Source organism: Pecten maximus, chromosome 18, assembly GCF_902652985.1.
Source record: "Pecten maximus chromosome 18, xPecMax1.1, whole genome shotgun sequence".
NCBI lineage: Eukaryota > Metazoa > Mollusca > Bivalvia > Pectinida > Pectinidae > Pecten > Pecten maximus.
In genome coordinates, this window is record NC_047032.1 from 30983595 (window position 1) to 30998396 (window position 14802).

The 14802-nt window shown below is 36.3% G+C and overlaps 1 protein-coding gene across 8 annotated transcripts in view; it reads left to right on the top strand.

Moving 5' to 3' along the window:
• The first annotated feature begins 777 nt into the window (after positions 1-777).
• The window catches only part of LOC117316869 (neurofascin-like), a 35710-nt gene continuing 21685 nt past the window's right edge, over positions 778-14802 (top strand). For 4 of the 8 annotated variants that reach the window (XR_004530019.1, XR_004530020.1, XR_004530021.1 and 1 more), the window contains exons 1-3: positions 778-910; positions 12834-12911; positions 13356-13370. Coding sequence is in view for 5 of the 8 variants with exons in the window: in XM_033871654.1 (XP_033727545.1) it covers positions 12854-12911; positions 13356-13370 (73 nt within the window). In the remaining 3 variants the exon portion in view is untranslated. Of the gene's footprint in view, positions 911-1083; positions 1273-5538; positions 5558-12833; positions 12912-13355; positions 13371-14802 lie in introns of those variants that run through there. The other 4 variants (XM_033871655.1, XM_033871656.1, XM_033871657.1 and 1 more) reach the window with 4 other exon arrangements.

Consider the following 14802-nt stretch of genomic DNA (forward strand, 5'->3'; position numbering starts at 1 on the left):
CTCTCATTCTTTGCATATATATATGCATGAATTGTTACAAGTGCGTACTTCAATTATCTTCTTGTGGGAGGAGAAATATCAGTATACAGTGTGTCGACCTCTAATAAATATACAAGGTAGGTTTCTTGTTAAAGTTGTTTACCGCGGTAAATATGAAATGCGCTGATTATTTTTTTTTTAGTCTACAAAACTGTATAAATTCTTTTGTTTGTTAGATCTAAAACGGGTCACCATCTTTTATATTTTTTTTTATTTTTACCAATTCGTATTGTTCTTTTTAATTCCATCGGGATCCCTGTATTATATCCGTGTACCTAGTCGCGTACGTCCCTACCTCCAAAAAGTTCTGAAACTAAAGATATTTTCTTTTCTTTTCTTTATTTTTTAATTTTGAAAACACGTCCACGTAGCAGAAATCATGGCAAATATTGCTTAGACATTTTACTGGTAAATAGACATTAAAATGTACACAGGATATTTTCTTTAACACAATTTGACGTTGCCTTTTACTGGATGGATTTACTCCTTGGACATCAGGTCCATTTTTAACAAGCTTTTAACGATACCCTCATTGTACATTTAGAATATGACGTGTACTACATAACACTTAAATAAAATATTATTGTATTATATTGCCTATTTAGGTTAGGCACCTCCGAGATCAAGGCAATGTGTAAGGCCTCTTCCCGCTGTTATGGTCTATGTGAGGTCGGTCACATAAGCGCGGTGTCAATATTACCTGTCGGTGCCCCATTGATCATCTCTGTGCCACACGTCATCAAAAACGGCGACAGTAAACAGGTAGCCCGGATGTAGTAAGGTGCGTGATAACCTGAACCGGTTCAAAAAAGCTAGGAACGCCGAAAACAACTATTCACAGGACTGCCTAGACAACCCGACATATTAATAGGTACGTGCAATCTGTAGTTTGTTTTAAAAAATATTATATGTGTAGTATAGTTGTGACATCAAGAGAGCAAATCCGAGTTGTCGTCTTGCACCGGCGATCTCGCTTAGCGTTCCGCGTGGGTGGGATATTCTCGCTTGGGAAAGGTATGAGGATATTTACTCAGAAATGACTCATAGAGATTCAAAGTTCAGTGCGATCATTGTAAGGGAATTTTTGTAAGGAACATCATATCATACTATTATTCAGTTGATCGTTTTGAAGTTGGAAGGTTATACTTACCTGGTGTTAGTTGGGAGTTTACACCTGTGATTGTGAATTCATCTGAACCGTGAAGGCGGAAGTAAAACAAACTATACGTGAAGGTGAGTACTATCGGTTTGGAATTTGTTTCTCTTCTTTCAAATTGAGAATTGAAATCGCGTTCAAAGTTTGCCAGTAAACGAAAAACTATATAATTTCCCGCAAAACAGTGGCGTAAAATATAATATGTCTCTTGAACGTCCCTGCCGAAGAAAGGATGGGATAATTTTCTTGTTATGGTTTAGAAGATCAAATGGTCAGGGCATCTGTTCTAAGGTCCCTGAATTGAGTACCGATCTGATCATGACAAACTGAAACACGATGATAAGAGTTGCAGTGGAATATTACTTTGGGTTTCAATATATATAGAATAGTTTCATTGTGTCTCCTATCATGATAAATGAAGCCAGGGAAATGTTCATTAACAAGTTGAAATACCATAAAGTGCACTTGAATATTTGTAAATGAAAAAACACACTATTGATGATTCACCAACTTAACATGTTCCTGAAACAATATCCGCATTGGGATGGAACTCTCTCAGAAAACCATTTTGTTTTAAAATTGATCATAAAAAAATATGAATTGAACACTTTTCAAATTTTTATTTCTTGGTGTTTACACCTTCCAGCATTCATTGTTTGATTTTGTTGTTTAAGTAAATAATTTCCCCCTGTAAATAAGAATGTGGTATTCTCACATTCTTATTTACAGGTTAAGTTCATATAGCCACTAATTAATCAGTATCATGGTTGTAATTGTATTGATACAATTTTCAAATTGTCCTCCATTTCAATGCTGAATTTCTCTTTCGATTTATAAGTGTATGAGGTTAATAATTAGAAATACTTGGTTTAATGGTTTTCAAAACATTGTTGTTTTGTTTAATGCCTATTGACAGCCAGGGTAATTTAAGGATGTGCAAGCAAGGTTTTGGAGGTGGAGAAAAACCACCAGCCTACGGTCAGTACTAGGCAACTGCCCTGTATGGGTTTTCAAACCCTAACCCAACTCACAACCCAGAGATGAAGGGCTAGTAGTAATTAAGTGTTGGTTACACCTTAACCACTCTCACTGTAGCCCAATTTTAGAAATATTTCCACTTGAAGAAATAGTAGTGTGATACTCGAATGGCTATCAAACATGATGTTAGAACATTTGAATATAATAAACATTTATCTACAGGGCTTTTTGTAGGGCATTTTTGTCTCATTTTTGGGAAGAAAATTGATGAATTGGGAAATATTTTTTCAGGAGTAAACTACAAATTTTAGGAATTTGGCTTAAATATGAAATAATTCAATTGGGAATGGGGCCCATTAACAGCCCCAAAAAGCTCCCAGAAAAAGCCCTGATCTATATACAACAAGCTGAGTCACCACCCTTACAAACAACACCTGTATCTGTTGCCTGCATAAAACAGACCCCGACATATTCTGTTGTATTTTGTGATCAATTTTGTTATAGGAATGTCCTGTGACAGCTGGCCATACATTGGGCCAATTGTTCAAAGGCTAATTAGCTTAACACCTATGAAATTATTTACATTTTTCTCTGTAAGGTATGAAATGTTTTTGTGTTTTCTGATATTCAGATCATTATTTTTAATTCCTCTCAGCACACTTAGATTTAAATTTCATATTTCGTTTAATTTGCAAGATTCTGTTTCTTTGTATTAATAGTCATGAAGCTAACCATGCAGGCATGGAATAGTGTGACTGATGATCAAATCTCCTGTGACAGGTGTCATTAGTTGATTAGGGAGAGAGGAACCCCGGACTTGTCCATTACTATAATAAGCTAATTCAGTTTGAGAAAACAGGATAAATTTGATGATAAATTAATTTTGTAGGAAATGAAGATGAATGTTCAGGAAATTATCTTTTTGTTATCATAATTATAAAAAAAAGGACTTGATATAAATTACATAGACCTAAATATGTTTTAAAGCTGAAAAATCCTACTAGAATTGTGCACATTTAATAGATTACTTGTCAGCTAATATCGTCATCATTCAGCTAGATTGACATACTCAATTATCAGCTTAAAATTTGTCTTTTCTATGTATATATAGACACGTAAATATAAGCCTTGTAATATATTTGTCCCTGGTAATTTGATGAAATGTGGTGTGTCAAAAGTGACAACATATGACCTGAAAGTCAGATGTTTTCACAGTTCAGTTATAACATGCCACTATGGTGTTTTTTGGAAGCACAAATTCACAAGAGCTGTTTTTGTGTGTGTGTTTCGATGGAATTGGACACAGGTTGGTGTATGTTGTACAGTTTTTTTCTCCGAAAGCTTTCTTTCGTCATTATGTCTTTTCGGCAAGACGCTTTACCCTAATTGCTGTTACAGGCCTCCAATATCTTGTTCATTGAGGTAGTCACCAACTACTACAAGGAGGCCACACCTCAAAATGACCCTAGCTGTTCACAGGGGATAAACCCAGCCAAATGCTTTGTAATGGTTTCTTTCCTGTGATATGGTTTGTACTATAGTGACATGAAGCCACTCTATATAACTACCGTATTTACTCAGCAGCACGTCCCCCACTTAGATCCTCAGTTTGAATTAAAAGGTTACATTGTAGTATAATGGTCCCTGAGTTCATTACAAGATAAATACAGTATAGAAATAGACAGCAGTAGATGTTTTATTTGTTCAGTCGGTCATTGTTCCCCAGAATTTACGGATAAGAGGATTTGGACATATATTAGGCCCCCTGAAGTAGTTCCCTATTATAACAGTGTTACAAAACAAGCCACAGAAAAGGTCAGTGTCTGGTTTCCTGCCAAGAAGTCATGGGCACGTTCAACGGCCAGGAAGATCAAGCTGTGAGGAACAAAAGTAAACCTTTAAAAAGTATTTTTCGTCATTGCAGGAACTGAATTCGTCACTTCTCCTTCTGAATTTATAATAGTTACCGCTCAGAAAAGTCATGGCAGATGAAACTAGCAGGATGACCAATCCCAGCTTGTAACTGATACCACCTTCTGTGTATAAGTTTGACACTTTAAATAAGGATTGTACAAAAGACTGATAAAGTATACAAAATGTGATCATTACTGATCCAGGGCTGTAATAACACCTCAAGTGACTAATGTGATAAAGTAACAAAATGGGATCAGTTCTATTATTACAGGTTTGTTAAACGCTTCAATACTTGTTAGGGAAAGTCCAATTAGTCAGATTGGGGAAATTTTACATGTAAACTATGTTAAAACTTTACTTGCCTAATAAATGTTTATTGGTAGGAAGCTGTACCAATTTAATAATACATTGTCAGTTATAATGCTAGCTTAACACGATGGCACATGCCAATTTTGACATTTCATCCACTTTTTTTTTTCTTCTCTCTTTTTTGCTTTTATATTTTTTCTTTGTTTTCTGATATTTGTATTATATATGGACAAAATTGGGAATTTTTGATTCCTTGGGGGTGGGGGGTGTAATAAAGCTGAAATGCATTGGGAATGGGTTTCGACTTGCAGGCCTATAGTTAGTATTTAGACATGAAAAAATACAGCACTTGTTTGTAGAAAACAAAATGTTACTGGTTAATAGCCCATCATTGCCTTGCAGTTCAATGATGTTCCTCAAATTTATTCAATTATCTTGCGATAAACCCATCCTCTCCTTTGACCTAGGATAAAAATTCATCTTGACATCCTGTAAGTTCTGTATTACATGCAGTGTCCTGTACCAGTGTAGTAGCAGATGAAAATTTCCCAGATTCCCCACTGGCTATTCAGTGCGGTATAGATCTAGTATATTGGATGTGTATCATTCATGGGATAATCTTGTTATATCGACCCAAGTCTCAAAGACAGCTGGTCGTGTGTTGTAGCCCCTGGTCATCATTACAATCTTAAATATGATTACCAGTCAAATTAGAACAAGGAAGTCTGTCAGTGATCATTCTCTCTTATAGATTGTCACCCACAGCTGGCAGGGAGTGTTCATTGTGTAGCACCATATCCAAGGGAGGGATAATTATACCAGATGTAGTGCCAGTTCTATAAATAAAGGAGGTGACACATTTTGCAGTCAATGGAATGTCTGTGTATTGATTTTTCTGGACCAATGACAAAATTTCTCCCCTCTCTAAGTTGGGTGGTATGGTGATGTAGAAGTATGCATGTCCAAGGGTAGCCATTTTGTTAGTGGTGCTACGTAAACGACACTGGTACGGCACCGTTTTGTGGTATTATTGAATCAATAGACCTGATCACTCCAGTAGAGGGACTAGATTTGTTGTTGTGAGACGACAGGGGCATTGTTCTAATACCCAGGGCTGAAACAAAGCCTGATTGACGATAAACACAAGATTCTGGATTCCAGGTGAGCTCTGCAGACTCATGATGTATACAGTGAATTGAATTACGTAAGACAATGTATATCAAAGGAATACACAATTGTTATGAATATACATGTAAGGGTGAAAATATTGTTGAAAGTGAGAACCTAAAGGAAATACGTAAATTATGTTTGAGCTCAAAGGATACAAACATTGGTCATTTAATTGAGCAATTAAAATGGTGATTTATATCGTGGCATGCTAAAATAAGTACGGATCAATATTGGGGTAAATTGCGTAATACACAGCATGGTGTTTGTTACTAGACAAAATATTGATCTTGGAACTAAAAATTGTGTTTACCAGCAGGCTAAAGCATTCAATGAGTTGGAGTTTTTGTGTAATATATGAGCTGTGGATATGTGTTACTATATTTAAACACTTTTCATGTGGTCTTTACCAATTCATTGTTACGGTCCTGCAATATATATTCATACATGTATATAGAATTGGGTTTTAAAATGTTAACATGGAAGTTATTGAGGTTTTGCTGAAATTTAAGGAAAATGAGATATTGTACTTGAAAGGGATTGAGAGGAGAATGACTGATTGTTGAATTGATATTTGAATGAGTTGTTGCCCTTTACCATATTTGACCTAATAAGAGCGGCTGCCCTAATAAGGGCGCCCCTACTGTTTTCAAGGAAATAAATCTTTGACCGAGTGTCAAAATGGTAATAATTCATGTGAAAAGTTTTGCTTCTTTATATGTTCAATTTTCTTCAGTAAATTAAATAACTGGCACACAAGTTTTCGCCACATTTTGTCTAATCCTACAGATGACATGTCAGTGCAAAGAGCACCCGAAACTAAAGTACCCCCACTGTAAATTACCTAGCTGCGCACTTATTAGGTCAAATACGGTATTTGACCTTTTCCTGTAACCTTGCTCTGATTTTAACCTGGATCTTTTGCTGAATAATGGCGTCCTGGCTGTATTTTCTTGAGAAATGTTTTTCCTAATTAGTTGTAACTTCCAGATAACATTTTCATTAATTATACCATATTTATATAGATATTACCATATATGTACACATATAAATTTGACAGATAATTTGATGCATAAAATTGTTCACTGATTGAACATTAGAACATTTATGTCCGAATATGCTACTGACAATTAATTATACCTAGCTTATACACCATAATTAAAACTCACAACAGGTTACGCAAAAAAAAAATATATTGTGACTTTACATGTTTAAACTGAAGGAAACTTGTTCAATAACTTTTTATTTTTTTACATTGACAACATGTATTTGAGTCTTAACTATCAGCTGGAAACCCCAGCTTTTCTATTTATTTCAGGCTCTACTGGGAAAGATTTATGTTGGTATCCCATTTTAAACTTAATCGAAATGTTCTAGAAAGGTCAGAGGTCATATAAATTTTGTAGTCATGTTGTGTCAGTAGGCAGCTGGTTCTGTAAATTGATTTAAGTCCTTCAAATACATTTAGTTATTATATTTGACCTTTGAAACTAGACATGGGCATTTAAAAAAATAAATGGATCAGTGACTTTATTTCATCTAAATAAAATCAAGGGCCGTACATTCTTGTCCATTGTGGCTCTCAGATCCCCATGTTATGTGTCCGGGAATTGATTTCCATAATGTTCAATCATGGATAATCCTGCTTGTGGAAGGAGCTGACACACTCTTAAGTCCGATCAGTCATGTGTATAATTATCTGCTGAACACCCAGCTGGGTACAAATTTTGTCAATCATTGTATCGAGAGAGTCATCACTCTCAAGCTTTTGGGTGACACAGATTCAGAGTGATACAGAGTCTTGTTCTGAAGGTGCGAGTATATATTGTAGTCGCAGGTATTGCTGGGGAACTTTTACTTGAGAATCTGAACTTGGTTTGATCAGAAAACAGGTAAGCTTATAACTATGATTATGCAATTAACAAATATAAAGGAATGCTTTGATAAAACAGAATATTTCCGACTATTTTACGGTGAAAGTAGTCGACATTAGCTTAACATATAATGAAATTATACTCACAGTACAATATTACTTACAAACCATGTGATGCTATCGGGCATTTAATATTTCATTAAAGGCTTATGATTTATGGCTGTAGGTAGAAGGAGATATTTGTCTATGTAACTGTAAGAATGGCTTAGTACTAATAAAAATATGGAGTAGACACTGTCTGGATTTAAGATGTCAAGGTCACCTGTAGGAATAGTCGTGTAGGTGTCTGTCCGGTGTCATGCTGTGTAAGGTATATATAATATGTAGCAGGTTTATAGCTTGCATACCAGGAAATCGTTCAGGCATTGCCAGTTCTTCACAATCACTGAAGTGTGAATATATACAATTTACCTAGGAATTGCATGCATTTTTGCTATTCTTATAAACTTTTTGAACATGTTATTGATGAATCAACTACATGGGAAGATATGTGAGGTATCTATACACAGACCACATAGTACAACCAAACAATAGTGTAAGATGTCCCTAGTTCAGAATGTTTGTAATGCCACCATACCTGGTGAATCTACTGGAATTCTATAAATGTGGTCCACTTAACAATATATTTGACTGAATTGTCATAGCTGTTAGAAATTTGGGCAGAAAAATAATCTACAAGGGCAACTGGAGATTTTGATTATACCCCCTCAATGAAGTGTGGGGGGGGGGGGGGGGGTATACTGGAATCAGGTTGTCTAGGTCCGTCCGTCTGTAGACACCTTTTGTCCGGACAACTCCTTAACCGAAGGGCCGATTTCAATGAAACTTCACACAGATATAGAGGACCATGTGTAGATGTGCAGACAGATGTAGACTGAATTCTCTTTATTGTGAACAACACATATTTCAGACATTCTGAAATTCAGAAATATCGGTATGCACGGGTTATCTTAAGTAGTTATTGTCTAATTAACAGTTCCAATTCACCATTGACTCGTGCAGATTACGGAGGTATTATAGTCAGCCATCCTGGCGAGAGTTCTAGTTTCCAATTAATTTTACAGAGTTTTGAAGGCATTTTAGTCTATATGGTGATATAGGATGCTGGGCTACACCCCGGAATGGTCGCTGGTGTTGTATCTTTTTACAGTTTTGTAACCAGACAACTTACCTGTAAATGAGCAGTGGGATTGAGAAAGACATTGACAATAGAAAATTGAAAATAAAATTTCAAAGTGGAGTATTTCTTTGATCTTGATGGTAACTTATGATTAGATCATATTTAATACAACCTGGTAACCGGGTTTATGTAGTAGAATACTTTTTGATTGAATCTGTGTCTGAACATGTACCAAAGTGTTTGAACGATAACTGAATTTGACAGGCATTGTGACCGTGCATAGATAAACCGAAAATGTTTTTCAATTACAAAAGATTGCGCAAAATATCTCAGGACATGGAAGTGAGGTAATACTTATTATTTTAACTGGTTATGTATGCGTAATCACATCCTTTCAGTTTCGTGGAATTTTAAGTCAACAAAATAGTTCTTGGGTCATTAATCTACAGGTGACTCATGAGACAGACTGCTGTAGATAAGAGAACAAAGCGATACACATTCAGATCTGATCAGGACCCGATCACATACAGGTATGTACAATCTGTACACAGGTGTGCTGTGGTACCTAGCTATATATAGCTGTGTTGGGTGTGGGTTATATTGCTGAGGGGATATTTCAGGTTGATTCCAACTATTAGACTTAAATTTGAAAACAAAACTTTTGTCAGATATCTGACGCACTTGGTACTTGAATAATTTTAGTTGCAGCAAAAATCTGCAAGTGGAAGTTTGAGTTTCTCTCAATTACAATGTAAGTTGACGTTTAGCTGCATTCATATTTACGTTTCTGTCAAAAATAGGATCAAGGGCATTATATTCATGAATGCTTCTTATTGTGGGAAACAGAAAATCCTGTATTAAGTGATATATGAAGACGATCATACAGTAATACCTGTTGAGTTGGATAATCACCTCAAGCCGTTTCTTCACCTCGAGCCATTTTCTCTCAGGTCAATGATTACAGTAGATTATGACTCCTGTTGACTGACGAGGAATTATGTAACACTGACCTGGAGGCTATAAACCTATACTAGTATCAATACCAGTATCTTGTAGGTGATAATTATATATTCGTTTGAAGTGCTTTGGTCAATGCCCTCTTTTCTGGTTCCTTATCATAATTGTAGCCGAGACAATGATCAGTTAAATCCATTTTGATGCCTCCACTAGGGATCGAACCAGGGACCTCTGGATAATTACAAGTCATCATAAGGACATGTGCTCATCAACCATTCTAAAGTTAAACAAAATACTTGAGAGCAAACATTCCCCCATGTTTAAACAGTTGGTGAATGATGTGATGGAAATATGTGCTGATGATGATAATTAATACACTGCTGGCCTAGCTAGGACTAAGAAGGATAGATTGTTTAAGCTGCCTATATATGTTTTGATTAATTTAAAGAATATGCATCCCAAGCTGATAAATCCATGTGGAGATAACTGACAAAATAAACCTAAAGGATATTACAGCTAGCTAGCCGATCATTGATTCCTATATACATGTCTGCCAAAACAGTCAATACAGACACATGCCTTATATATGTATACCAGGTAATGTATGCAATGGTGTATAAAAACACTGATAATTGATTGAGTTTAATTACTAAAATAACTCAGGAAAGTAATACTGCCGTGGTCACCACAGCAGACAGTGACGGTACATCTCGGAAAGTAATACTGCCATGTGTCACCACAGCAGACAGTGGTGGTAAATCTCGGAAAGTAATACTGTCATGCGTCACCACAACAGACAGTGGTGGTACATCTCGGAAAGTAATACTGTCATGCGTCACCACAACAGACAGTGGTGGTACATCTCGGAAAATAATACTGTCATGGTCACCACAGCAGACAGTGACGTTATATATACATACATCTCGGAAAATAATACTGTCATGGTCACCACAACAGACAGTGGTGGTTCATCTCTGAAAGTTGTACTGCCATGTGTCACCACAGCAGACAGTGACGGTACATCTCGGAAAGTAATACTGTCATGCGTCACCACAACAGACAGTGACGGTACATCTGGGAAAGTAATACTGCCATGTGTCACCACAGCAGACAGTGGTGGTACATCTCGGAAAGTAATACTGCCATGCGTCACCACAACAGACAGTGGTGGTACATCTCCGAAAGTAATACTGCCATGTGTCACCACAGCAGACAGTGGTGGTACATCTCCGAAAGTAATACTGCCATGTGTCACCACAACAGACAGTGATGTTACATCTCGGAAAGTAATACTGCCATGTGTCACCACAGCAGACAGTGACGGTACATCTCGGAAAGTAATACTGCCATGTGTAACCACAGCAGACAGTGACGGTACATCTCGGAAAGTTGTACTGTCATGCGTAACCACAGCAGACAGTGGTGGTACATCTGGGAAAGTAATACTGCCATGCGTCACCACAACAGACAGTGACGGTACATCTCGGAAAATAATACTGTCATGCGTAACCACAGCAGATAGTGACGGTACATCTCGGAAAGTAATACTGCCATGCATCACCACAGTAACAATAGACAGTGGTGGTACATGTCTGAAAGCAACACTTCCATGGGTCAATCACCACAGTAGCAGCAGACAGTGACGGTATAAAGTGTTACCGATGCATGGTTTACGACCTAAGTTACGCATGGTTAATGTATCGAAACAAGACTTCAGACAAACCTGGAGGTTATACATTATCAGATCTCACATAGTGTACTTACCACATTTAACATTAATCCTCAGATGCACAGCAATTTTAGGAGTGAAAAGAGGGATACAATTATTTATCTGCAGATAAAAAGCTGTCCATGTGTAAGCCAAAATTCTTATATTTTACAGAATTTTGTTATTTCAACCGTAACAAAAATGTAGTTCACAAATAATTCCTTCATATCTAAAACGTTGAAATAGGTTATGATTAGAGGGATGGGACTTATTTGAGAATAAATATGGAATGTCTCTTCCACAATGTGAATAAAGAGGGTACATGATCTGTCGTTTTCTCTGTTAAGATGTCGATCATGGTGTGTTTATTAGATCTCATACGTTACCCATATGTTACGGTGTACACAAATAGTCATATGTTTATATGGACTCTATAATTACCATGAGTCATATATGCTGAGTGAATAAATTTAAGCAAGATAAAATTTCTGAATTTGAATAATGTTTAAAAATGTGCTGTATATGCGAATTCTAAATGTTTTATTATATAAAAGGCTGTAAATGTTTTGTATAGCATGGTGATATGAAAAAAGTTTATATCTTATAGATGATAAATAGTTGTTTCAACAATGTAACCTGTAGGAAAAATGGTTTTCATTTGCTTTTAAGTGTTTGTAAAATCTAACAGTATTTTAAACATTAACTGGTAATGAAAGATACCAGGGCATTAAGTAGACCTTTGAGAGTACGTGTTTGACTCCCCTAAATCAGATCTGACTCTTGAGTGTATGTGTTTGACTCCCCTAAATCAGATTTGACTCTTGAGAGTATGTGTTTGACTCCCCTAAATCAGATTTGACTCTTGAGAGTATGTGTTTGACTCCCCTAAATCAGATTTGACTCTTGAGAGTACGTGTTTGACTCCCCTAAATCAGATTTGACTCTTGAGAGTATGTGTTTGACTCCCCTAAATCAGATTTGACTCTTTGGTTTGAAGGGACATTGCACATACAAATGTCCTGATCATTTGTATTTCTGAGAGTGTCAATTTGACTTTGGAAATTGCTAAAAAATCAAGCGTCGACTGGTTGTCATGGATACTTCAAGTATCAGACATCCTTCCACCATTTATACCTCCCAGTCTTATAAAAGGTTGTGACTCGCTGTAATAGTGTAACAATATTGGCATCCGTTGTGACCGGCTGTAATACTGTAACAATATTGTCTGGGAACTATTGTGACTGGCTGTAATAGTGTATTTAGTTACAATATTGGTTTGGAGCCATTTTGACTCGCTGTAATACTGTAACAATATTGGCGTCTGTTGTGATTGGCCGTAATACTATACAATTTCAGCTCATTGCCAAGTTTCAGAGATATAGCTACGTGATGAATTGGCCCACGTTATCATGATATAACTTCACCATGCAGTTTCAATTTAGCACAAGACGATACTGCCACATTGTTTATGTTCAATTCTTTTGAGATTATCTGACTATGTTGACCATCAATTGATGTGAATTTTAACCTTTACTTCATTTGTATTTTTCAGATTGAACACTACTTCCGACAATGTTTTCTATATACCTTCTCCTCCTGGGGAGCAGCGTGTTATTATCCAATGCCCAGTGTAAGTATAAGCAGAAGGGAGCAGTCATTATTTTTGTTGTCTGACTTTTAAATTTCAACTTACATTAATACAAGCTATAAGTAAATTAACTTGATTATAGAGCTTCTTGTCCTACTTCAAACATATAATCCTAAAATAGTCTAGACTAATTGGTCTTAAAATATGGTGCTGATGTGCCACAATATTTTTTCCCATTCCTGTCTTACACTATACAAACATTTCTCAATTTCACCCATATGATAATTTCCCAATTTACAAGTAAAAACGTTGATTCCAACTTAGCTTTTTTTGAGATTTCAGGGAAATTACGCCTGGTGTGCCAGACTTAGCTGTGTAGTGACGCAGTATCTTTATAAAAATAAGATTTGAAAAATTAATGATAGTCAGCAAAATATTATTTATAAGCACAATCTACTATCTAGTTGTATGATGTTATATTTACAGGGGATATGGAGGACCGTAAGTGAAGCACAAGCTCAATGTTGTGACACGGTGAAATGTCACCAAATTATCTTATATGTCGGCTATGTTTGTTTCTTTACTCAGATGAAATAATGGAGCATGTCGTCAATTTATTGTAGAAGTGAAAAGTAAAAAATATGGTCACCATATAACCGGTAGCTCACTCTGGTGGGAATTTCTGTTAAATCTACAGATAGGATGTTTGCTTAATTAGTGAGTAAAGGGGGCTAGCTTGAGCCCAAGTGAAGGCAGACTGTTTTGAACTACTTGATCTTGGTGTATATTTGGTTACATTAACTCGCATGGATTTTGCCAGGCCACTAGGGTCTGGATACTCCCTGGTTATAAGCATGATTCCGCCATTGAAAATCAGCCCTGAATTTTCCCAAATTCTGCCTTGATTTTCCTAAAAATTGGACATATCCAGCATCAAAAGAGACCACAAAAGCTTGAAAATAAATATTACTGTATTCTAGAAATTAAAGAAATAGAAGTCATCTTTAGTAAAAGAAACAAATCACTGATGCCAATTTTCAAAAAAATAAATAAATAAAATGCCTGCAAATTTTCCCAATTTTAGGATAAGCTATCATTCCCAAAATACCTGGCAAAATCCCTACTGTAGGAGATGGAGACGCTTCCATGGAGCTAAAAAAAAACGTTGGTTGTGGTTGCATGTCTTTGGGGCAAAAACCTTGTAAAGGAGGGAATAGTGTAAAAGTGGAGAGTATATAGGTCATCATACTGGCTCAGACTTGTGGGAATTTCCCTTAGACAAGCTCAGACTTGTGGGAATTTCCCTTAGACAAGCTAAGACTAGTGGGAATTTCCCTTAGACAAGCTCAGACTAGTGGAAATTTCCCTTAGACAAGCTCAGACTAGTGGGAATTTCCCTTAGACAAGCTCAGACTAGTGGGAATTTCCCTTTAAAGACTAATCATAGAATGGCGGCTTGGAGAGTGAAAGTAGGTTTTAAATTTGGGGCCCAGTGCGGCAGGATGAGGCTATTTAAAGATAGAGTGATTATATTAGTCTGGTGTTTATCGTCAGTTCTGTCGTGTACAATGTCCATGTCATATGTCATATGAAACAGGTAATGTTGTCATGATGTCAAACCTATATGTTTACATGTCTTTTAATGGCTGTTTAAAAATGTTGTTGAGGTACATCCTGGTCACAATAACACAATGAGATTTTTTCAGCACGTTGACCTATGTTATTTCAATGCTTTGCACTTTGTCTCGAGATAATACACATCATTTGCTAAAATGTCCTAGTAAACTGGATTTGGCTCCCATAGACATAAATAAGATTTGACAAATGGACTCTGAAGCCTTTGTCAATCTTTCGGTTTGCTTCCTCAGTTGATTTATGCTTGTTTTTCTATTCACAGTCTTTTATCATATATATATATATATTGGTCTGTACA